We start from the raw sequence: 25,965 nt of genomic DNA, 5'->3' as shown, positions 1-25,965 counted from the left end.
CCACTCACCTCAGCCTCCCAAAGGCGCGGGATCACAGGCTGAGCCACCGAGCCCGGCAATAGGCAATTCTTAAAGGAAGTCATCAAAAGGTCAACAGGAGCCGGAAAAGAAATTCAATATCACTACTTCAAAATAAAATGGGGTGGGCGTGATGGCTCAGCCTATAATCCCAGCACTTTGGAAGGCCGAGGAGAGTGGATTGCCTGAACCCGCAGGTTCAAGACCAGCCCAGGCAAGTTGGCAAGACCACATCTCTACAATAAACAGAAAGTTAGCCAGGTGTGGTAGTGTGTGACTGTAGTCCTGGCTACCTGGAAGGCTGAGGTGGAAGGATTGCGGAGCCCAGCAGGTCAACACTGGGATGGCCATGAGTGTGCCACTGCACTCCAGCCTGGGCAACAGAGCGAGACTCCAACTCAAAAAAAAAAAAAAAGAAAATGATAGCAAGATAGAATTTCATACAATGAGATTCACAAAAATTAAGTCTAATAAGAGGTACTGCCAATGATAAGGAGCAGGAAACCTCATGCTGCTGTTAGGAATATTAAATGGCATAATGATGCCGGAAAGAAATTTAGCAACATTTAGTAAAGCTGAAGACGACACAGCCTATAACTTAATTCTACTTCCTTGTCCTAAAGAAACTTCTTTGTGCTAGAGGCACAGGACAGTCAATGCTTGCAATCCAGAATAAACAAAAGGAAAAATTCTGACCCTAAGCAGCTTGTAGTTTGTTATCAAATGGAAAAAATTTTTCTTCTTCACCCTAGAGTCTCATTTATCACAATTAAGGCAATCTTTCTATAAGTGATCCTCTTCTGGAAGGGGAAGTCTGCAGAGATTTGGATTTTAATGAATTCTGGCGCACCAAGCAATAATGGAATCTGTAATTATTGGTATTAACAAGCATTGATCCATATTAATATATGCTGCTGACTATATCATGAGCTAGAACTAGAATCTTTCTCCTCCATTCTAATCACCTGAAAGTTTAAGAATATAAAACAAAATGTTAGAGGAAATATAAAACTAAAATGGTTATATTTAATTGAGGAATTCTACTTTTTTGTTATAGTGACAAGACACTATATATGGATTCAGATTTTCATTTGAAATGGTTCAAGTGGTCAAAAAGCTACAATTCTGTGCTGGTAAGGATGTGGTTTTCTGTAATTAACAAATTCAACAAAAAAAAAAAAAAAAATGACTGTCAGACAACATACCTGGATCTGCTGCAGTGAAAGGAACACCATCAGATGTATAAAATGTTGGTTCATTCTAGGATGAATCAAAGTAATAAAAATATGTAATCATTTCAGAATTGACTTTTTGAAAAGTACTTTAGTGAAACATGACTGATGTCACTTGTCTGCACCTGATAACGCAAGAACAAGCAAAAAAACTAACTTCCTAGTAGCCATTTTCATTTCACTGAGCAAGTCTATGATTTCCAGATATTCATTCTGTTAATCTAGTTATGATAATGGTGCTGTCTGCAATCTGTCACATTCAGTGAACTGTTCTGTTGTGCACTGTGATTTAGCATCAGTTCATTTTTAGTTGTAGTTTCCCTCTGCCCCAACATTTCTTTAAGAATTACTAAGACTGAAGTTGGAGGAGCATTCTTCCACAGTTGCTTTATGTGTGTTAATGTCAGGAGCTTCAGGGCAGTGTTGGCTGGAAGATCATTTTTATTTTCCTATTTTACTTTATAACAACATGCAAAATAAGAGTCTCAGATGCAGGTCCTTGGTTATGAATTCTCAGGAAAAACTGCTTCCTGCCATCCGTGGTAGGGGAAAACCACAGCTAAAAATGAGCTGACACCAAATCACAATGCATAACAGAACAGTTCACTGAATGTGACAGAAAACAGATAGCACCATCAGAATCACAAGAACTTTTCCTTTTTTACTCAAGTCCAAGCCTTAACAATCTCCCTTGTCACTGGATGGATCTTTCTGTGGTCTCTCCCTTTCACTGGACAATTCTAGGCCTCTTCCCTTTATCTGGTCTACAGACTACCATGTCACCCTAAGCCAGTAAAGAGAGTTATTAGGTATTAAATTCTGAGAATAGCTTTAACTCATCTGATTTCCAAAACTGAATTTAAGCATAAAGCAAAATGTAAACTATCAACACTAACATACCATAAAATAATTAGGATCATTTTCTGGTGTTGCTTCTCTGTATGTTGAAGTTGCATGGACTCTACCCCAGTTACTTGACCGGAGTTCTACAAGCTTCAAGAGCATCTGTTTCACATCTCTGCAGACAAAAGTCAAAAATACGTTAAAGTATATCTATCATAAGTGCTGTCAGGCCCTAAAATACCTCACAGACACCTAAAATCTTTTTTTTTTTTTTTTTAGTTGGAGTGTTACTCTGTCACCCAGGCTGGAGTGCAGTGGCAGGCTCACGGCCACCCCAGCATCGACCTGCTGGGCTCAGGTGATCCTTCCACCTTAGCCTTCCAAGTAGCTGGAACTACAGGCATGCGCTACCACGCCAAGACGATTTTTTGATTTATTGTAGAGATGAGGTCTCACCAAGTTATCCAGGCTGGGCTCGAACCCCTGAGCTCAGGCAATCCTCTCGCCTTAGCCTCCCAAAGTGCTGGGATTACAGGCTTGAGCCACTGTGCCGAGCCTAAAACTTTATTTCCTAAATTTAACATGTACATTTGATGTTTTGATTTTCCAGAAATTTCCTGTATGACATAAACTCATTAAAAAACAGTCTTGAGCTGGGCTCAGTGGCTCAGCCTGTAATCCCGCGCCTTTGGGAGGCTGAGGTGAGTGAATTGCTGGAGACCGTGGGTTCGAGACCCGCCTGGGCAGTGAAACCTCATCTCTACAATAAATCAAAAAATCAGCCGGGCGTGATAGCACATGCCTGTAATTCCAGCTACTTGGAAGGCTGAGGCGGAAGGATCGCCGGAGCCCAGCAGGCGAGGCTGTGGTGGCCGGGAGCGGCCACTGCACTCCAGTCTGGGCAACCGAGTGAGACTCCAACTCAAAAACAAAAAACAGTCTTGAAATCTGTTCCATATAACTGTGACACTATGGTCCTTGAAGGTAGTGGTTCTCCTTCTAACATTTTTGTTTCCTACTATACTTATGGTAGTACTTTACCCAAATATTCATTGAACAAGTCTGTCTGAATCATTTTTTCATTGGACTCATGTCTTAACACAGGAAAATCTTAACTTTTTCAATTTCTTTTTTTTTTTTTTGAGTCAGAGTCTCACTCTGTCACCCAAGTTGGAGTGCAGTAGCACGCTCATGGCTACCGTAGCCTCAACTTGCTGGGCTCCAGCGATCCTTTCACCTCAGCCTTCCAAGTAGCTGGAACTACAGGCACATGCTACCATGCCCAGCTTATTTTTTGATTTATTAAGAGACAAGGTCTCACCAAGTTGCCCAGGTTGGTCTGAAACCCCTGAGTTTAGGCAATTCTCGCCTTGGCCTCCCAAAGTGCTGGGATGATAAGCCACCAAGTCCAGCCACTTTTTCAATTTCATTTTTTTTTTTTTTGGAGTCTCACTCTGTTGCCCAGACTGGAGTGCAGTGGTCACTCCCAGCCACCGCAGCCTCGACCTGCTGGACTCTGGCGACCCTTCTGCCTCAGCCTTCCAAGTAGCTGGAATTACAGGCGCGCGCTACCACGCCCGGCTAATTTTTTCATTTTATTGTAGAGATGAGGTCTTGCCTGCCCAGGCGGGCCTCGAACCTGCAGGCTCAGGCAATCCACTCACCTCAGCCTCCCAAAGGCACGGGATTACAGGCTGAGCCACCGAGCCCGGCTCTTTTTCAATTTCTTAATGTAACTGAACAAAAATGTCTAGTGAGGAGAAATCATAGGTAAAATATTATTCCTTTAAATATTTCTATAGATCTGTAAGATATAAATTACCCTGATGAAGTATAGCAGATTGAAAAACAATCCTCAGCCGGGTTTGTTGTGATGTGACTCTTTTTATAAAATGCACTCCTGCTGGGCTCGGTGACTCAGCCTGTAATTCCGTGCCTTTGGGAGGCTGAGGTGAGTAGATTGCCTGAGCCCGCAGGTTCGAGACTCGCCTGGGCAACTTGGTGAGACCTCATCTCTACAATAAATCAAAAATTAGCTGGCATGGTAGTGCGCGCCTGTAGTTCCAGCTACTTGGAAGGCTGAGGCAGAAGGATCGTTGGGGCCCAGCAGGTCGAGGCTGCGGTGGCCGGGAGGGGCCACCGCACTCCAGTCTGGGCGACAGAGTGAGACTCCAACACAAAAAAAGAAAAACAATCCTCAAAGAAAAAGAGAGAAATTGAGATCTACTAGCTAGCTGCATTACTTCTTTTCGTACCTACTGCAGTTCGCATCTAGGACAACATTTTCAATTCTCTGAATAATTTCTTCCATATCTGTCTTTCCTTTTTCTTTCCAGGCATCTTCCAAAACTGACCCTGTCAACTAAAAAAGCGGGCATCAATAAAATAAGGAACTCAATAGAATGTAAAAATTCTCAAAAGTAAGATATTAGTAACAGATCAAGCATTCTCTGAACAAGATGAATTTAGCAGGCTAAATATTCTCAATTATTCTCTGTCTACCATCTAATATTCAGAGATCTCTATACCCTCTTACGTTTCTCTGAACTGGAAGGAACTAATGAATGAACTATAGCAGAACTTTAATCATGGGCTTTATATGGCAATGCCTATATATTACAGTCTCTGTATAACTAAGATAGGCTATCAGGTTTTAGTGAACATATCACTTTTGTAACAAATAACATGCAATAATTATAGAAACTTTGAATTAAAACAAGCCAAACTCTACCAGGAAAAAATAAATTAAGGATTTAAAAGGTAATTTTTAGAAACGATTATATAATAAACAAATGGCTAAAAAACATGATGAAATGCTTAAATTCATTAGTTATCGGGAAAATGTAAAGTAAAATGTGATTTTTTTTTTTTTTACTCATCAGCTATGACAAAACAAAAACCAAGACTGATTATAACAATCTGTGCATGAACATTATTTATCCATTCCATAACAAATCCATAAATGTTTACTGATGAATATTTGTATTATCTTCAGTTTAGCCACTGTAGCACTACTAGTAATCTTTCCTCATGTCTTTCTATATGTAGATATTTTCGTAGGTTGAATTCCTAAACATAGGTTTGGTGGGTCAATGAACATGTATACTTTAGTGACAAGTAATAGGAAATTTTCCTTTCAAATCCTGAACCAGAGTATACTCCTGTCAATAGTAAATGAGTACATGTCTTTCCCCACATCCTTACAGTGATTGATATAATCAGTGTTGGTTTTGGTGAAGAACTTCAATATTTTACTTAATCTTGATTTCATTTGTATAAATACACATACTTTCCTTCCTCTAAATTATAAATTAGTTGGGTAAAATAATTATTAAAAAAGTAAAACTTACCTTCAGTAATTTTACTGCACAAATTAAGTTGTCATCCATAGGATTAGAAAAGAGGGCATTGAGCAACTCCCGAAGACCAACCTGAAGAATATCTGCTCTCGTTACCTGTCCATTTGTTCCCTTGATCTTGCAGGACAAAAAAAAAAAAATTAAAAGTCATGATGCTAATATATAATATAGACACATTAAATGGTCTAACAAGGTACTGGCAAAATAAATAACAAAAATAAATGTTTTAACTAGACCAAAAAAAATCATAGAACACACTTTGGTATCTTCACAGAATGTTAGAATTACTTTATATGTAACTAAGACCTCTAATAAAACTAGTAAGCTATGGGTAAAATTTAAATCCCATTTATCATAAGAGGGGTAGGATAATTTAAGCCCACTCTGATGTTACTACTTCATAAGGCTTTCTCTAGTTTGTTAAGCTACCACTATTTTTTAAAAATACAGAACATTTTATTCTATTTTGCATTAGACTGGTATCAGTATCTCACTGCATAGAGGAATTTTGGGTGCAGAAACTACGCCTTACACCTTTATGAACCACCCCGCCAGATGCATCATCATTACTTCCATACAGAAAATGCTCTTAAAATGACTCTTCACTTAAAGCACATCTTGGACTGGTGTTCTTATTCTGGTTTACATACAAATTAGACTGAAGAAGTTTTTTTAAAAATCAAGTCTCCCTGTGGTTAAAAAAGAGATAGTAAATTAGACTCTGGACCAGACAAAGACCTTTTAGATACAATGACTGAGATGCACATTTGATAGTGGACTCATGTGACTTATGATGCTTCTGATATTATTGGTGTTTATGACATTAAGTTCCCAAATCAGAGTTTAAGAAGGTATAAGCCAGCCAAGCTCAGTGGCTCAGCCTGTAACCCTGCGCCTTTGGGAGGCTGAGGTGAGTGGATTGCCTGAGCCCGCGGGTTCGGGACCCGCCTGGGCAGCGAGACCTCATCTCTACAATAAATCAAAAAATCAGCCGGGCGTGGTAGCGCATGCCTATAATTCCGGCTACTCGGAAGGCTGAGGCGGAAGGATCGCCGGAGCCAAGCAGGTCGAGGCTGAGGTGGCCGGGATTGGCCACTGCACTCCAGTCTGGGCGACAGAGTGAGACTCCAACTCAAAAAACAAAAAAAAGGTATAAGCCAATATCTGGAATTTACTGATCATGAAAAAAAAAAAAAAAAAAAAAAATCAAGCTAATCAAGAAGCAATAGTGCTGTGCTGAATACAGCACCTATATTATCTACTAACATGAATATAAGTATACCACCTACGTTTACAAACATGTTTAGCTGTAGACTTTGCACAAATGCATTTTATATTGACGATTAACATATAATAGGACAAAAAACGATTCTTGGGAAATGGGGGAACGGGGGAGATGTTGGTCAAAGGATACAAAATTTCAGTTAGACAGGAGGAGTAAGTACATCATGATGATTACTGTTAACAGTATATTATATACTTGAAAACCTCCGGTCAAGCACAGTGACTCGTGCTTGTAATCCCAGCACTTTGGGAGGCCGGGAGGATAGTTTGAGCCCAGGAGTTTGAGACCAGCCTAGGCAACATAATAAGACCCCATCTCTACAAAAAAATACAAAACTTAGCCAGGCATGGTAGTGTACACCTATAATCCCAGCTACAGCTCAGGCTGAGGTAGAAAGATCACCTGGCCCCAGGTGGTCAAGGCTGCCATGATAGTACTGTGCTACAGCCTAGGCAACAGAGTGAGACTCAAAAGATGCAAGGCAAAGCATATGTTAAATAGCTGATTTAGCCACTCTACAATGTATACTTATATCAAAATATGTTATACATCATAAATATAATTTTTGTTAATTAAAAAAGTAAGCAAAAATATTCTAAAATGACTTTTCTGGGTGAATTAGGGTAAAGTCAGAAACTCTAGCCCCTTTCTTCTTCACTCAGAGCTTTGTATTCTGCAGAGTAATTGCTTTGAGCCACCGCCTGACAGTCAACATATTAAATGTATTAATACTTACTACCAGCCGGGCTCAGTGGCTCAGCCTGTAATCCCGCGCCTTTGGGAGGCTGAGGTGAGTGGATTGCCCGAGCCCGCGGGTTCGAGACCCGCCTGGGCAGCGAGACCTCATCTCTACAATAAATCAAAAAATCAGCTGGGCGTGGTAGCGCGCGCCTGTAATTCCGGCTACTTGGAAGGCTGAGGCGGAAGGATCGCCAGAGCCCAGCAGGTCGAGGCTGCGGTGGCCGGGAGCGGCCACTGCACTCCAGTCTGGGTGACAGAGTGAGACTCCAACTCAAAAAAAAAAAAAAACTTACGACCGAAGAACTCAGAAAACTATCACTGTCAGTATCGCAAGAGCTTAAACTCACATGCAAACTGCAGATTCCTAAAACTAAATAAAGACTTTAAAAAGCTCAGTAATTATTTCCAACAATCTGCCCACAAACAGAAGAAACAGACTGTCCAGTAGAGTACAGACACTACCATGAGTAGATATTGAAACATCTTCTTTCTTGCCCAGTCCCCCACTTGCATTACATCTTAATTTTGTAAAAGTGAACACTAATTCCTCACTGAGATCAATTTATGTTCTGAGGCCTTGTAAGTACTTAAAAGAAAAATTTCTTCTCACCTCCAGGTTAAGATAAAGCTCTCCCAGAAAGAGTACAAATGCATGAAACCGCTTTCGAGTAACTTCATCCCCTTTTGCAGCTTGATCTTTAACTTCATATTCAGTCCGACATCTAATAAAGATATATCTTTTATAATATCACATTGTTTTTTTTTAAACATTCAAACAAGACTACCTCTTGTCAGTTTAGTTGTCCACAGCAAGAGGCAAGTACAATGTCCCAACACCCTAACTTTCTATAATATGTTTCTTTATATTGTATCAGCTAAAATATATATCTTTTCATATAAGACTCCCAATTTTAAGAAACTGTGATACCTCTGGGCTCAGGTAATTCTCTCACCTCTGCCTCCCAAAGTGCTGGGATTACATGCGTGAGCCACTGTGCCCAGTTAGTATGTATATATTTTTTAAAGGGGTAGAACCACGCTGTTTTTTTTCCTGTTATTTCATTAGCATTTCTCCACATTAATATCTTTGACAGTATTATAGTACTATACAGCACACACATAGGGGACTAAAGAGACAACGAGAATCAGAAGAGTAGTTCTCAATTATAGCTACACAGTGGAATCACTTGGGGAGCTTTAAAAAAACAGTACCCTGGCCAAGCACAGTGGCTCATGCCTGTAATCCCAGCACTTTGGGAGGCAGGGAATTATTTAAGTCCAGGGATTCAAGGCCAGCCTGAGCAACATGGTAAGACCTCATCTCTACAATAAATTAAAAAATTAGCTGGGCGTGGTTGTGCATGCCTGTAGTTCCAGCTACTTGGAAGGCTGCAACAAAAGGATCGCCTGAATCCAGCAAGTTAAGGCTGCAGTAGCCATGAGTGTGCCACTGCACTCCAGCTTGGGCAACAGATTCTGACTCAAAAATAAATTAAAAAAAAAAAAAATTAAAAAGCCCTGGCTCCACCTCAATTCATTTATACCAGAATTTCTAAGAATGAGGGCAGGATCTTAGTCCTATTTTAAGTGTCTAGGTAATTCTACGGCATAGCCAAGGGTGAGAAGCACTGAGGTTAAATGAGCCTTTCAGGCATCCTTCTCCTAGAAGTACCCATTTTGTATCTTTCCAAAAGCTATAGTTTTATTTAAATACAGGTCAAGAGCAGATCATCTTTTTATAACTGTCATCTATATTTTTTCAAACTGTATCTATTAAGGGCCATTCTAAATATTTCTATTAAAATACTGGTTTTGGCCAGGTCCGGTGGCTCAGCCTGTAATCCCAGCACTTTGGGAGGCCGAGGCGAGAGGATTGCCTGAGCCCAGGGGTTCGAGACCAGCCTGGGCAACTTGTTGAGACCTCTTCTCTACAATAAATAAAAAAATTAGCCAGGCGTGGTAGCACATGCCTGTAGTTCCTACGGAAGGATGGACTAAGCCCAGCAGGTAGTGGCTGTAGTGGCTGTGAGCATGCCACTGCACTCTAGCCTGGGCGACAAGAGTGAGACTCCAACTCAAAAAAAAAAATACTGATCTTTTTCTTACTCATTCCTAAGAGACTCCTATCTTGTATTAAACAAATAAGCTCACTGCAATGTGTTATAAATTTCCTGATTTTTACTTCATAGATGTATGCCTTACCCTTAAATGTTGTAATCTATATATAACAAAAATTGGTCATTTGTTTTAGGGCCTTTAAATATCATGTCCTGCTTAAAAGGGCACTGCTGACCTAAGATCTGTTTAATTGTCAATTTTCCCTCTTAGTATTTACCATTTCACTTTTAAGTATTTTATATAATTGGAACTTACTTTGACATATTGAGTAAAACAGGAACCCATCTTTTTCTCCCAACTAGGTACTCAGTTACGCTATCAGTACAATTTATCTTTTCATCAAAAGCTCAATTTAAGTGTCTTTGGGTCTACTTTTAGAGTGTTTATTCTGTTCCACTGCAGTTTAACCACACAATGGAATACTTTGTAATCATTAAAAGATGTTTAAAGAACTAATGGACAAACTAAAATAAACTTGAAGATGACCTTGCTAACAAAGACAACATGAATAAGAAAATTAGTTTTCCCTAAATTGGCTTATAAACTCAATTATCATCTCCAAAATATCTAACAAATACCAACAAGGTTTATGTAATTTAAACACTGATTCTAAAGTTCATTGGACAAAACAAACATAGCAAAGAAGATTCTGCAAAAGAAAGAACTAGATATTTTTTAAAATTATAGCTTTTTAATAGCTATTATATGATAACAAAAAGGAACAAAATAAGTGGTAAATGGGACGAAAGTCCAGAATAAAGCCCAAATATAAAAATGCAGTGTGATAAACGTGGTAGTTTAAATCAATAAGGGAAAAAAAATGGATTATTCACTTGTATTCTATTCTAAAATTAGATATCCTTACTCAAACCTAAACAACAAAAATAGTGAGAAATACGTAAGTCATCATTTTTAAGATCTTTAAAAAGGAGATGCCTTTCTAAATACAAAACCAAATTCAATGGCCATTACAGAAAAAGATATATTTGACTATAAACTTTTAATACTGTGCAAATAAGAATGGATTGCTCTAGTCTCCCCAGCAACTTTTTGTAATGTATGATCTGAGGAATGGCCAAATTCTAGTATGTTTGGAACTAGTTTTCCTTTCATTTCATATTCACACTAACCTTTGAAGTAGCAATTGGCGAAAGGTGCCACTCTGTGGGCTAATTGTCAGATGATGTGACAGATAATTACACAGGCGAGCTCCCATGTAAGAGAAATTTGGGATAGATGTGGCCTTTAAAAAAAGAAGTTTCATATGACACATACATCATTATTAATGCAAATACTTAACAACAATATTCTAAAGAGGAAAAAAATTGACTCCCCAACTGACCATATACAACTCTTTTGTAATTGTTAGGCATAAGGAAATTAAGTTCACTCTCCCTCCCAACCTTTTACCAAGAGTCACAGTAAGTATAAAGAAAAAGACAACTTTAAGGCAATTTCTTCCTCACCATTTACCTGAGGTTACTAACTAGAAAACAAACAAGATAATGTCTCTTTATGCTAACCTGTTTCTGCAGAAAATGTGTACATGTACCCAGCTGCATGGTGACAATTATTAATGAGAATACTGCCAAACTCCTGGCCAATGGTGCTGCCTGGGGTAGGAAAGCACAGCTTTGGTGTCTAGCAGTCCAGAATAAGATTCCCTGGCATTTTGCTTCATGACTTTGGACTAAGCCTCCTGGAGCTTCAGTTTGATTCCTAAAAAGATGATTAATAGTACCTAGAACTAGAGACTAACACGTAAAGAACACGCCAAGAATGCTTGAAGACTAAAGAAGAAATTAAAACAGCTAAACTATTAAAAAAAAATCATGCAGTGAGACAACACATCACATTAAAGATTGTGTGATGTAGCCAAAGCAGTACTTCAGGAAGTTTAACTTTAATCGCAGCTTTTAAAGAAAAGTAGAGGTCCGGGTGTGGTGGCTCATGCCTATAATCCCAGCACTTTGGGAGGCTGAGGTGAGAGGACTGTCTGAGCCCATGGGTTCAAGACCAGCCCGGGCAACTTGGCGAGACCTCATCTTTACAATAAATCAAAAAATTAGCCGGGCATGGTAGCATGTGCCTATAGTTCCAGTTATTGAAAGGCTGAGGCAGCAGGATCGCCTGAGCCCAGCAGGCGAAGGTTGCGGTGGCTGTGAGCATGCTACTGCACTCCAGCCTGGGAGACAGAGTGAGACATCAACTCAAAAAAAAAAAAAAAGTAGAGAATATAAGTTTACCACCTAATACTTAGGTAGAAAAACATACATTAAGAAGTTAAGAAACTTAGCCATAAAGGTATTTAAACACAGCCTGCTGCCACTCCAACCCCAAGTTAGGTCTACTTGGAGTTCATTAGAGCTTTTCATTTCTAATTATTTCCTTGTTCACATAAGACTCAGTACATTTCACATCCAGGGAGAAAGACTGATTTCTCCTAATACCACGTATGTTTAGCTGGTACTACAAGACTTGAAATTCAAACTTATACTTTTCCCATTATTGGCATCGCCAGTTTTCCTTTAATTTTTAACAGTTATCACACACACGATTTAAAGACTTAAGTTCTACAAGACTGTCATTCATTCAACAGTTTCTTACTTCCCTATCTACACCCAGTTTTACTCCCATAGACAACCAATTTCAATTCTTTCAGGTAAAAATGTTTTAACCTCTGTATCTCCATGCCATGTGATTTTTTTTTTTTTAGTTTAGATGTTACTTCTTACTACAAGTTAAGCATCCCTTTGAGAACAGCCTGGACAAGTTGAGCATCCCTAATCCAAAATGCTCCAAAATCCAAGTGTTTCTGTGCTGACATGATGCACAAGTGAAAAATTCCATACCTGACCTTATGTGAGAGATCTCAGTCAAAGTACAGGTGCATAATACATAGTTTATTCAGCATGCTTATGAGAATATAGCCCCTCAAACTCCTTCAGCTGCAAGAGACTTCCCATCTCATATGCTATTCATGTAAATATGCAAAAAATCTGAAATCTGAAACACTTCTGGGTCTCAAGCATTTCAGATAAGGGATACTCAACCTTAGTTTCTCACCACAGAAGATGAGCTTTTTAGCCTCACCTCCTGCTTAATGCTACCCCATTCCACTATTTCTTACTCCCTTAATCTATCAGTGTGGTTTTACCACGATTTTATTGGTTGTATTTCCATTTATAGCTGAACCATGTATTACTCCAATTTTACCTATTTGCACAAAATTGTTTTCCCTAGACTAATTTTTTCCACTTTTTAATCTACTTACTGATTTATATCTAATCTCACTAGCTTATAAATTTCTTCAGTAACTTCAAACATAGCAAGTGTGCTCATCTTTTCAGGGAAGTCCTTTCCGAGTCTTCTGACCTATTCTGGTGAAGCCTAGTTGCTCCAGTCCTGCTATGCATGCTGCTATTATTGTCTTAAGATCTCCTTTCAACCATCATCTGAAAATTCACCTAGCCTCCTACAGAGTTTCGTTTCCTGGTTCCCAGGTCCTCATCCTTGGTATAACTACTCTTTCTTTAGAGTACCTCCTTCGTTAATTTTTTGAGAAGGGTTAAAATAATATTTCCAACACTTCAAATTGTCTCAGCACAAAAAGATTTAGAGGCTGTAACTTTTTTAGATTTTTCAAAAATTCTTTTGGCCTCATTCCATCCTTATTCTAGAGCCTTTTGAGATTATGCATTGTAAATCAGATTCTCGGCTTTTCCCTACAGGCATGCAATTCAACTTTAGAACGGCCAAGTTACCACTCACCCACCTGCTTTCTAGTCTTTGAAACTGGTGCTTTTATCTCCTTTCTGCTTCTCTATCCTTATAGAATTCTTTTTCTTAAAAATGGTGTTTGGGAGGGATCAAAGTTGAATGAGTATATTTAATCTGCCATCTTTAATAATAGGTTCTCAGCCAGGCTCGGTGGCTCAGCTTGTAATCCCGTGCCTTTGGGAGGCTGAGGTGAGTGGATTGCCCGAGCCCGTGGGTTCGAGAACCGCCTGGGCAGGCAAGACCTCATCTCTACAATAAATCAAAAAATCAGCTGGGCATAGTAGTGCACGCCTGTAATTCCGGTTACTTGGAAGGCTGAGGCGGAAGGATCGCCAGAGCCCAGCAGGTCGAGGCTGCGGTGGCCAGAGGCGGCCACTGCACTCCAGTCTGGGCGACAGAGTGAGACTCTAACTCAAAAATAAATAAATAAATAAAATAATAGGTTCTCTTTTGTTAGTTATTATTTCCACAAATTACCTCAGTGAAAATAAGCAACTGTTAATAAATCTATATATCACTGGTCACAGAATATTAAAAATTTTAAATATACTGAGTATATATTTGAAGAACTGACTTTAAGACAATCACAGAAGTAGTTGTAGTTTGTCAGGTTAAAGACCCCTCTGCCCAATCCTGAAGAACTACAATTATGTAGTCTACTGAATAACTCAAACTAAACTAGAAAAACAGTAAGAAATATGTCTTTTTCTTTCATTTCTCTGATCTAATATTCCTTTTCAATCCATTTACAGGCAGAAAACAGAAAGGAGGACAAATAGAGTAGTTCTATCTGAGTAAAATCTGAGACATTTCTTAAAACCTAAGAATTGGCTAATCTTGAGGTCCAGTAAGAGTTCAGGACAACTTGAAAAAGTAGCCAAATCAAACATCAGGTAGGATATAATCAACTTGAATTATAATCACCTTTCCATATTATTCCAAATTTGAGTTGCTCTTGTAGCAATGACTTAAAAACTATCAGGTTTGTATTTTTGTTCATCACCTACTGTTTTTGACCAGTATCACACTGATCTTCAAAAACTTTGTTTTAAAAAGTTGAGTGTTTTCTACTGGATTTTTCACCCTACTGGAAAAATCCAGTAGAAAACACTCAACTTTTTAAAACAAAGTTAATGTATCAATGATCAATATGCTGGGATCAAAGTTAATATTTCAATGATCAATATGCTGGGATCAAAACTAAATGTTGTCTGACAAAACAATCTCAACAAACTAAATTAGACTTTCAAGAAATTAAGATGCAAACCCTTAAATTTTAAAAGAAGCCAGGCACAGTGGCTCACACCTGCAATCCCAGCACTTTGGGAGGCTAAGGCAAGAGGACAGTCTGAGCTCAGGGTTTGAGACCAGCTTGGGTAACTTGACGAGATCTCATCTCTACAATAAATCAAAAAATTAGCCAAGCTTGGTGGCATGTGCTTGTAATTCTAGCTACTTTGAAGGCTGAGGCGGAAGGATTGCCTGAGCTTAGCCGGTCCAGACTGCAGTGGCTGTGAGCATTTGGCGGCACTCCAGCGTTGGCGACAGAGTGACACTCCGATGCAAAAAAAAAAATTTTTTTAAGAAAGTGTAGTCAAGCAAAAATGTTAAGACTCAGCCGGGCTCGGTGGCTCAGCCTGTAATCCCTCGCTTTGGGAGGCTGAGGTGAGTGAATTGCCTGAGCCTGCGGGTTCGAGACCTGCCTGGGCAACTTGGCGAGATCTCATCTCTACAATAAATAAATAAATAAATTAGCCAGGTGTGGTAGTGCATGCCTGTAGTTCCAGCTACTTGGAAAGCTGAGGCAAAAGGATTGCCTGAGCCTAGCAGGTTGAGGCTGCGGTGGCTGGGAGCAGCCACTGCACTCCAGTCTGGGTAACAGAGTGAGATTTCAACTCAAAAAAAAAAAAAGTTAAGACTCAAGACAGTATGTTCTGTAGGCTGGTTTTTAAAAGATCTATTTATCCCTGAACTGTACCTCACATATTTTAAATAAATTTTTTTTAGAAATAAGATAAAATAAATAAAAGACCTATTTATAAGGTAAGAAAATTCTCTCATATTTTTTAATAGGAGAAAAGAATTGTAGTTTCTGTGTACTGTTAATGTCAGGTCCTATAAAATAAGGGGTGGCATTGAAGGGATGGGTATGATACTGTGATACTTATGTAACCTTCCTCTTAAGTGCCCAAATCCCCTTCTATACTAAACTGCCTTGGCTATACAGGTAAATACTGTCTATATAAAGCCTTGAATACACAAGCGAATTTGCAGTCCAGCCAGGCTCTAGCCTTGGATTCCTAACCACAGGAATTTTAGACAAGATAGACTTAGAATTCCCACAAACCATAAAGAGTTAAGTGTAGAGGCGGGTAAATATAAACCTGGCTTCCTTCAGGGAGTTCCACCATCCTTGGGTTTTGAGAAAATTACCCGAACATCACTCTTTGCTATCAGTCAACTTACCTGTTGATAGATGAGTTCCACCAGTTCTTGCAGAGCATCATCTGTTGTAACCCAACCATTCAGGGTCTCTGCAAACTGTTCAATTTCAGTTTCAAAACTGCCAGGCTGCTCTGTGAGATGATTCAAAAAATCTTGAACATATTCTGATAGAGTGGGATAATCCTCACAACCATCCTCATAGGATTCCTATGGATCAAAAATTTTAAAAAATTTAATCTATGTAACTAGGTAAAACAGACATGAAGAGGTTTATCTCTATTACAAATGATTTTTAAGACTCCCTCATATGATAAAATGTATGTTCTTCAATAAAATTAAGGTCATCTTTCTTTTTTGCCTAATAGCTAAAGTGTTATAACAGAAGGATTCCATTTAGTTGGAAAAGGAATTATCTTCTCATTCCTGGTAGATTTGTAAGATGGCTGAGGGATAAAGTTTCAACCAATCTTTCACTACAATGCCAATATCAAAATTAAGAATCTGGTAAATGTGTGAATAATAGAAGATCTAGAATTTCCTTCAAAATGGCACAGGAGGGATGGACCAGGAATACAGAAACAAAAGTCACCACATATGGCTTACTGTTAAGGTCATGGATATTCATTATATCATTCCCTATATTTTTGTAGATGTTTAACAACTTCTATATTAAAAAAAAAAAAAAACTGGCCAGGCTCGGTGGCTCAGCCTGTAATCCCAGTGCTTTGGGAGGCCAAGGCGAGTAGACTACCTGAGCCCACAGGTTCGAGACCCACCCGGGCAACTTGGTGAGACCTCATCTCTACAATAAATCAAAAACTAGCCGGGCGTAGTAGCGCGCACCTGTAGTTCCAGCTACTAGGAAGGCTAAGCGGAAGGATCACCAGAGCCCAGGAGGTCGAGGCTGCAGTGGCTGGAAGCAGACAGAGTGAGACTCCAACCCAAAAAAAACACAAAAAAACCACAACACTCCTAGAATGAAAGGACTTAATAAAAAAAGAAAAAGAAAAAAGCGTAGTACAGTTTGTCTTCTGTTAATCCCCAAGGACAGGGAAATACACAAAGCTGCTCAAATAACTAGAAAATTTCATCATGGTATAAATAGTAGAAGACTTTTTGGTTACTACATCTATGTTTCTAACCAAGTTTGACAATAGTAGTAGTTTCCAGCTAATGTTTCTACCACTGTCACCTTTGGTAGTTCCCAACCATTTAGTTAATTGCAGGTGAGTTTTACAAAAGTCATCAGACCAGCAACTTTCACACTTAATACGTGGAATACCATCCAAAGCATTTACATTTACCTGACAGTTATGACCTAATAATAACTATATAGCTTAATGAAATGTTGCCTTCTCCAAATGGAGTCAAATAGGAAACTACATGAAAAAGTTGTGCATAAAAGCATTTTGCAAAGGGATTAAATTCTAAAGTCAGTGAGTGTGTATATAAATTCTTTAGAATTTAATATATATATAAATACTAAAGAATTTTATATATATATATATAAATAAAAGTCATATATGGCCAAAATACCCTTAGAAAAGCTCCATGTTAGAGACAGACACACAGTTTAAGTAGTAAGACCAACACAGCATTTGTCCTTCCATTGTTGGTGCTACTCCATCAGTTGACCACCATTTAGAGGTCATGTTCCATATTTTTTTTACATCTTTAGACACTGGAGTGATACTAAGCAAAATTTGCATGTACTATGAGAGGTACTTAGGAAATAAGACCTGCCATAAGAATAGCAGATTCATGCACCCTTATCATGCTCACATGGTATTCACTGAGCTAAAGGGCAGATAAACTCAAACTCTCACAACTGTCTGATCACACGTTGAATCCGCATTAGACACTCTACTATAAGGAGTGTTAATGTTGATGAAATTATTTACTAATCATAAACATTTCAGCTATGACTAAGGATTGAGTTAAATTCCCCTAGTCTGGCGACTAATATATAAATTTAACAGATTAATTACATTTTAAAATATCTAGAGAATACTAAAACATATTCCAAATCCAACAGCTATGTACTCATACATAAAGGGGCTAAAGTAAAAACTGCATCCAAAAAGTAGAATGAAAAGGATGGTACTCTAATTAATAAGCCAATAGCTACATGCGATACACACTGAGGGCTTGCAAGTATCTCACTTAAAACTTTAATGTATGCCGGGCTCGGTGGCTCAGCCTGTAATCCCATGCCTTTGGGAGGCTGAGGTGAGTGGATTGCCTGAGCCCGCGAGTTCGAGACCCACCTGGGCAAACTTGGCAAGACCTTATCTCTACAATAAATCAAAAATTAGCCGGGCATGGTAGTGCGCGCCTGTAGTTCCAGCTACTTGGAAGGCTGAAGCGGAAGGATCGCCGAAGCCCAGCAGGTCGAGGCTGCGGTGGCCGGGAGTGGCCACTACACTCCAATCTGGGTGACAGAGTGAGACTCCAACTCAAAAAAAACCAAAAAACCAAAAAAACCAAAAAACTTTAATGTAAGCATCACTATCTCCCCTACACTGAAGAAACAGGCACAGAGCAGTTAAGCTTCTTTGGCTATTCGTTCAGAACCGTGTGGATGTTGACAGCCTACTAAGTGCCAAAGACAGTTCAGGGACTAGGGACACTGTCATGGCATGAATGTGTCATAAATAAAGCAGACTAGGTCCTCCTTTCCTGGAGCTTATAATCCATTCAGACACTGAAATATACTAAAAAAAAAATGGTCAGGCAAAGATTTTCAAGAGACTAAGACAGAACTAAGAAAGAAAGGTGGGGGGATGGTCCAGCCATATAAATATCTGAGGAAAGATATTCCATGCAGAGGGCACAAAAAGCATACATGCCCCAAAGAAGTAGGTATGTGGCTCAATACCTTTTGGAAGCAAAGAGAATAATCAGAATACAGAAACTGAGGATGAGGGGTAGCTAAATAGGCAGATAAGAAGACAGAATAGGGCTTTGGGGGGGCTACACTAAGAAAATAGGATCTTAAGGCAGTGGGAAATATGGGGAGGGGGAGGCGTGGGGGGGAGGCTTAGTTTAGCAAGGAAGGACCATGTACCAACCTAAGTGATTGTGTATGGTCATATAGCTAGAAAAATTGAGCACATATCAAAGCCTGTACTTTAAACCTATACTGTACTCAAAATAACTGACGAAAGCTTAAAACCCTACTTTGACATTATGCACAAAGATACTCATTGACCAAAAAATCCATGTAACAATATATTAAACAAGGAATTGGGCCAGACGCAGTGGCTTAGCCTATAATCCCAGCACTTTGGGAGGCTGAGGCAAGAGGATTGCCTCAGCCCAGGGGCTCAAGACCAGCCTGGGAAACTTGATGAGACCTCATCTCTACAATAAATCAAAAAATAAGCCAGGTGTGGTAGCATGTGCCTGTAGTTCCAACTACTTGGAAGGCAGAGATGGAAGGATCACCTAAGCCCACTGCACTCCAGCCTGGGCAACAGAGTGAGACTCCAACTCAAAAAACATCAACAAAAAAAACCAAGGAATTGGTTAAATATACTATCAAATAGCCATATAATGGAATACCATACAGTTATTTAAGAAAACAAGATATATTTACATGTTATCAACACAGAAATAGCTTCAAGACAGAACGTTAAGTGAAGAGTACAGAACCATATTTTAGTACAATTTAACTTAAAAAAATATTTACTTGTATAGACAGAGAAAGTTTCTGGAAAGACAGACAAGAGATAACAGTACCTACTTCTGGAGTGAGGAGATGTTCCCGTAATATTGATTCTTTATTACAAAATTGTGAAAGCTGTTAAGCATAATAAACATATACATTCATATACTTAATGTTAACTACATATATGTGTGAATTTTACAGACATGTAGTATTCTACCACTATTAATGCTAATGAAAAGCAGGAAGACTAGTCTACAAATCCCAGTTGAAGATACTAATTTCCTATTTCTATCAACTGTTATTCACTGTGGCAAAAAACCTGTTTAGAACACTGATTTCCTGTTTTTAAGTCATCAGAACTCTCTTAAGAAAATTTGAAATCTGACAAGTAAAACTGCTCTGAATATAGCAGAACAGACAATCCAGAGCCTGCCATTTTAAGCAAAAAAGGAGGCATGGGGTATTCAGAACAGACAGGCATTCCAACATGCTTGAATCAAAGTCTGCATTAGTTCTCTCGTACCAGATTTTTAAAAGTACAGATTTCTTCAGTCTTCAATGTGGAGTCACATGGCTTCTAAACTGAGGAACACTTTCAAGCTTTCTTTTCTTTTTTTTTTTTTTTGAGTTAGAGTCTCACTCTGTCACCCAGACTGGAGTTCAGTGGCCGCTCCCAGCCACCACAGCCTCGACCTGCTAGGCTCCAGTGATCCTTCCACCTCAGCATTCCAAGTAGCTGGAACTACAGGCGCGCGCCACCACACCCGGCTAATTTTTTGATTTATTGTAGAGATGAGGTCTCACCAAGTTGCCCAGGCAGGTCTCGAACCCGTGAGCTCAGGCAATCCACTCACCTCAGGCTCCCAAGGCAAGTTTTATTTTCTAAGAGTTCTATAGCATCAATTAGGAAATCTACTTTCATGGTAGGTACTTTGTGTAAATTGTCAAGAGATGAGAACCTAATTCAAAACAGTGGGAATAAAGGGAAACTGATCAGATATTTAGAGAGTGGAATAGTCAAGACTACTTTAGTTATTAGTAGGATTGAACTGGGGCAAGGGTGTGAAGGAGAAATGGTAGTCAACATACCAAGTTCTTAGCTTAAGCAGCTAGTTAGAAAGAAGAGATTTACATATAGATTTTATACTTGCACTTGAATGTGACATCCTCACAAGAGGTCAAACAAATGAAAACACAAGTCTGGAGTTCAGAGAAAAAAAATAGATATCAGGATTATTAGTACATAAGACAGTGATGGTCAGATCCTAGGGAATAGTAGGATTAGTAGAAAAAAAAGAACCTCAGGGATTGTGTTATGAGGGGAGAAGCAATAACCTACAAGTTGGGAGAATGAAGAAAGTGCTCTCATAAAAGCCAAAGGAAGAGGAAAGGAGAGGTGTTCATGGTATCAAATGTTACAGGATAATACATGGGTTGAAGTCTAGAAGAGAATAATGGTTGCAGAATCTTGGAAATAAAGGATTACACATAAAGAGCAAAAAAACAGAACAAATTTGTATCTGAATACTTAGTTCTTAAAAAAAGAAGGAGCTTGTCAGACTAAAAAGGTACCCTTGTCGGGCTCGGTGGCTCAGCCTGTAATCCCGCACCTCAGGAGGCTGAGGTGAGTGGATGGCCTGGGCAACTTGGTGAGACCTCATCTCTACAATAAACCAAAAAACTGGCCGGGTATGGTAGCGCGTGCCTGTAGTTCCAGCTACTTGGAAGGCTGAGGCGGAAGGATTGCTGGAGCCCAGCAGGTCGAGGCTGCGGTGGCCAGGAGTGGCCACTGCACTCCAGTCTGAGCGACAGAGTGAGACTCCAACTCAAAAAAAAAAAGGTACCCTTATACCTAGCATAGGGCCTAGCACATTGGAACTTTTAAAATGAATATATCATACTGAATTTAAAATGAAGGTTAAGAGGCTGATAGATTTCTTTAAAAAAAAAAATCGAATGACATCATAACTATCTCAAAAATAGTATCATTAGGGGATTAGATTACCAGGTATGACCAGTGAGAGATAAAGTTGAACAATGAATCGGTTTACATACTGGAGAATGCTACTATCGAAAGGCAAAAGAAAAACCCAGCAGTAACTTGAAGGGGGATGCTCTTAGACAAAAAGCTGGCTTGTGCAGGGTGCAGGGGTTGGTGGGGGGTGGGAGTAAGAAGGGGCGACTTCTTTCTGCTTCTTAATACTTTATGATTTCCTATATTAAAATTGTGGTTCTGGTAAGTGAACTGTTAAATATTCAAGAAATAAGGGTTTGTCTTAGAAGAAGCCATGGCCAGGAATAGATGGATAATGTAACTCACTGGTAAGAAGGCATGGAAAGTAGGAAATTATAGAAGCAGGATTAGAGGAAGGACTGAAGAAAAAAAGGCATGGGGCTTTTAAAGAGTTAAGAAAGCACAGCAAAAGACTACCATAGGCCATGCACAGTGCCTCATGCCTCTAATTTCAGCACTTTGGGAAGCAGAGGCAAGAGGATTGCTTGAGCCTAGGAGTTTAAGACTAGCCTGGGCAACATAGTGAGACTGTATCTCCATAAAAAATAAAATCAGTCAGGCATGGTGGCACATACTTGTAGTCCCAGTTACTCAGGAAGAGGCAGAAGGATCGCCTGAGCCCAGGAAGCGGAGGCTACGAATAGCCATGATCCTGCCACTCCAGCCTGGGTGACAGAGTGAGATCCAGACTTTAAAAAATAAGTCTACCAAAGGTCTATTTAGAAGAGACACTCCATGAAGACAGGAATTTTCATTCATTTTGTTCACTGCTATATTTCCAGTGTTTGACTCACAATAAGTGAGTCAACCATCTGTTGAATAAGCGAATGAATATAGCCAACTTTGGATTATGGTTACTAAAAGGATAATTTCCCTCACAAGATCTTCCCCTAAGAGGCAGGGAAAAAATAAAGATTCTGCTGTTTTGTGACAAAGTGTCATTGATAAAAACGCTTAGCCTTGACCAAGGGTAACGTTAGGGTAAAACAGTAAGGCTAGAGAACACATTAGAGCAGGAATAGCAAGCCTGAATTCCTAAGGAATCCAGGTGGATGACAAACAAATGAAGAAAGCCACAGAGCAAATTAGAGTTCACACACTCCATCCAAAAGGACTGCCTCTACTCAGCTCCAGCCAACTTTTGCTCCATCAAAATGCCACGCCACTATGGTCAGACAGTAAAATTTCAAGAGAAACCAGGAAATTCAGATTTGCAATATCTAATTTAAGTGTTGGTAACTAATTAAAATAACAACCAAAAAAAACCCACCCAGGGCCAAAAAAAAGGATACTCTGCAGGGCACACCTGTTTCCAGGTCACAATTTGTTCTGGCAAGGAATGCCTAAAGATGACAGTGGCTCAAAATAAGTGGACTAAAATGACAATACACTGCTTTTATAGCCCAAGTCACTTGAAGTAAGTAAAAACAGTTAATACAGGGTTGTGAAAAAAAACTGTGTCCCTCCCACAATAAAACAGCCCAAGTCAATAGGGAGGAAAACAAATGAGAACTCATTTGTGGCTGCTAGAAGTGAAACATCCTCAGGAGTTTATTCAACTACTCACACTCTAATGGATCTTCTCCTCTCTGGGCTAAATACAATTTTCTGGCAAGAACCCAAGATACTCATTTCTACTTTACATGATAGAGTGCCTTTTCCACCCCAAATCAGTTGCTCTTCCAGCTAGGCCTATACTTTTCTCTTTGCAATCCCTAAGCTTCTTCCTATATAGTCTAAGATGTGTGGAATATCTAAAATATGGAATACAGCTTTTCCATACTTTACTATCAAACATGAAAGAGAAAAAGTTTAACAAAAAGGTGTGCCATCATCAGTTATAAGAAATATACAAGCTAAAACCACAACTAGATACCACACACCCACTAGAATGGCTAAACTTAAACAGAAAATACTAAGTGCTGGCCAGAAAATAGCGGAACAGGAACTCATATACTACTCAGAGTGTATAGTAGAACTCTTCGGAAAACTATGACAGCCTCTACTCAAGCTGGCTATCTTACGTCCTAGCAATTCCACTGCTTGGTAAGTAGCAAAAAATAAAATAAATACATATAGCCACCAAGACAGAGACAGGAATAGTCCAAATGCAGAAGCCACTCAACGTTCAACAGACAAATGGGACTGTGATATTCATGCAATGTAATGTTATGAAAATAAGTCACCTGGCCAGGCTCGGTGGCTCAACCTGTAATCCCAGCACTTTGGGAGGCTGAGGTGAGTGGATTGCCTGAGCCTGCGGGTTCGAAACCAGCCCCGGCAACTTGACGAGACCTCATCTCTACAACAAATCAAAAATTAGCCGGGCGTGGTAGCGCGCGCCTGTAGTTCCAGCTACTTGGAAGGCTGAGGCGGAAGGATTGCCAGAGCCCAGCAGGTCAAGGCTACAGTGGCCGGGAGTGGCCATTGCACTCGAGTCTGGGTGACAGAGTGAGACTCCAACTCAAAAAATAAATAAATAAATCTTTATTTATTTATATGCTACAACACGAATTTGATATTGAGTTAAAGTAAGAAAAAAGGAATATACTCTATATCACTCCATTCATATAAGTTTTGAAAACAGGCAAACTATTCTGTTAAATCAAGACAGTTGTGTGCGGTGGCTCAAGCCTGTAATCCCAGCACTATGGGAGGCAGAGGAGAGAAGACTGCCTGAGCTAGGGGTGGTTCAAGACCAGCCTGAGCAACATGGTGAGATCTTGTCTCTACAATAAATCAAAAAATTAGCCGGGCATGCTAGCACATGTCTGTGGTTCCAGCTACTTGAAAGGTTGAGGCAGAGGGATCACCTGAGCTTGGCAGGTCAAGGCTGCAGGGGCTGTGAACATGCCACTGTACTCCAGCCTGGGCAACAGACTGAGAGACTGACTCAAAAAAAAAAAAAAAAAAAAAAATTAAAAGTTGTTAATCTTGGACATGAGAGTAATTAGAAGAGGACGCACGGAGCTTCGGGGAGTTTTTCTTACCTGGGATGCTAGTTACCTGTGTTCACTTTATGAAACTTTGAGCTAGCCCTTATGTACACTATTCTATGCTATACTTCAATAAAAGACAGAACGGATGCTAAAGTATTATCAATCATTTCTTCAACCTAATTGAATGGTTCCCTCCCACTTCTCTACAACTAATCCCTTTGCATCCAGCACAACAAATTCCTTTCAACATTATTTCAACTGTGCTTTCTGCTGCTATTTAAGAAAAAAAAGTACCAATTTTTAAAGTTGCTATGTAATTGACAAAGATGAAACTGAAAGTTTAAAAGTTCTTTATACCTACGTAAACACTATCACAACCCATTACATTTCTGCATATGAGATAATTAGCACCAGAACTATTTCTATTTAAGATAATGAAATATCACTAGAAATGAGCACAGATGTTTATTTCTCAACACTCAAAAAGCTAGCTCACAATCAGTTTATAGCAAGACAATTTATCCCAAAGCCACCAATGAATACTCCGTTATATTGCTAATATCAAATTAAAAATCAACTTTGACGGGCCACAATTCTTCAGTTTGTTCATAGTCTGGAAGCAGATTTTAGTTGTATAAATTAAAGATGTCCTTGACTACATCAGGTTTATAGATAGAGATACTCTATAGATGCTAGGAATACAGCAGTGAACACAACAGACAAAAATTCCTACTCTGGTGCTTACGTTCTGATGTTTTGAATATAACAAAAAAAATTCCCGAATCAGCTTTGTTTCCATAAGAGTTCAGAAATAATAAGATGTTTTTACATTTAATACAGAAAACACAAGCATTAATAACAAAATTATTCCACTATTAACCCAGAGTTGGAGGAAAAGGGTGTACTTACTGTGTAATTAGAAGAATAACCTGATGGGTAAAATTCGGGGGCGTTTGCAGACAGCTTAGACATTAAAACAGGCGCTACAACCACCTGGGGTTTAGCCATTGCTGACTCTGAGTTCTGTTGTGGGATTTTATCCTGTGAACTAGGTGGAGCTCTCAGGGGCCTCGTTTGCTCTGCGAAAGAAAAAAGGGGGTGTCAGATGCATTCATTCCTTTGTATAACCACTTGCCATGTACTGAAAAACCACTCGAGAAGCTCCGGTTTTTAAGAGTTAAATAGGAACCATCACAAAACGTAAGGTTATCGCCAGAATGTGTACAGGGAGCCTGCAAAAAGGAACAATAGACTTGCTTTAGCTTATTTACGGACATACCTGCCTCCCAGACGAGCGCTTGCGAGCTTTTCTCTCTCTTTTAAGAAGTAGGGGGAAAAGGGGCAGCCGCCCGCCTGAGGCCTCGCTTGGGAGGACTGCGGCGGGGGCGGGGGAGGGGGGCGATTTTTACTTCCACCCGGACCGCAGAACTCCAGGACCGCGCACCCGGCCCCTCCCCCAGCCGGAGCGCACAAAGGATTCCAGCAGCCACCCCCAAACCCGGTTCTGGCCAGTCTCTACCC

At 39.6% G+C, this 25,965-nt stretch overlaps 1 protein-coding gene across 3 annotated transcripts in view; it reads right to left on the bottom strand.

Moving 5' to 3' along the window:
* The window catches only part of PAIP1 (poly(A) binding protein interacting protein 1), a 37,302-nt gene that overhangs the window by 9,834 nt on the left and 1,503 nt on the right, over positions 1 to 25,965 (bottom strand). The window contains exons 1-9 of one of the 3 annotated variants that reach the window (XM_021718368.1): positions 25,724 to 25,748; positions 25,354 to 25,523; positions 15,843 to 16,028; positions 10,727 to 10,839; positions 8,089 to 8,200; positions 5,444 to 5,569; positions 4,349 to 4,455; positions 2,151 to 2,268; positions 1,224 to 1,278 (exon numbers count right to left, since the gene is read on the bottom strand). In XM_021718368.1, the coding sequence (XP_021574043.1) occupies positions 1,224 to 1,278; positions 2,151 to 2,268; positions 4,349 to 4,455; positions 5,444 to 5,569; positions 8,089 to 8,200; positions 10,727 to 10,839; positions 15,843 to 16,028; positions 25,354 to 25,452 (916 nt within the window). In that variant the 5' untranslated portion in view covers positions 25,453 to 25,523; positions 25,724 to 25,748. Of the gene's footprint in view, positions 1 to 1,223; positions 1,279 to 2,150; positions 2,269 to 4,348; positions 4,456 to 5,443; positions 5,570 to 8,088; positions 8,201 to 10,726; positions 10,840 to 15,842; positions 16,029 to 25,353; positions 25,530 to 25,723; positions 25,749 to 25,965 lie in introns of those variants that run through there. The other 2 variants (XM_008069599.2, XM_008069600.1) reach the window with 2 other exon arrangements.

The sequence above is a fragment of the Carlito syrichta genome, unplaced genomic scaffold (assembly GCF_000164805.1).
Source record: "Carlito syrichta isolate Samal-C Ts95f unplaced genomic scaffold, Tarsius_syrichta-2.0.1 Scaffold312137, whole genome shotgun sequence".
NCBI classification, from domain to species: Eukaryota; Metazoa; Chordata; class Mammalia; order Primates; family Tarsiidae; genus Carlito; species Carlito syrichta.
Note: the sequence above shows the minus strand (reverse complement) of the source record. Positions and strands in the feature narration are given on the sequence as shown.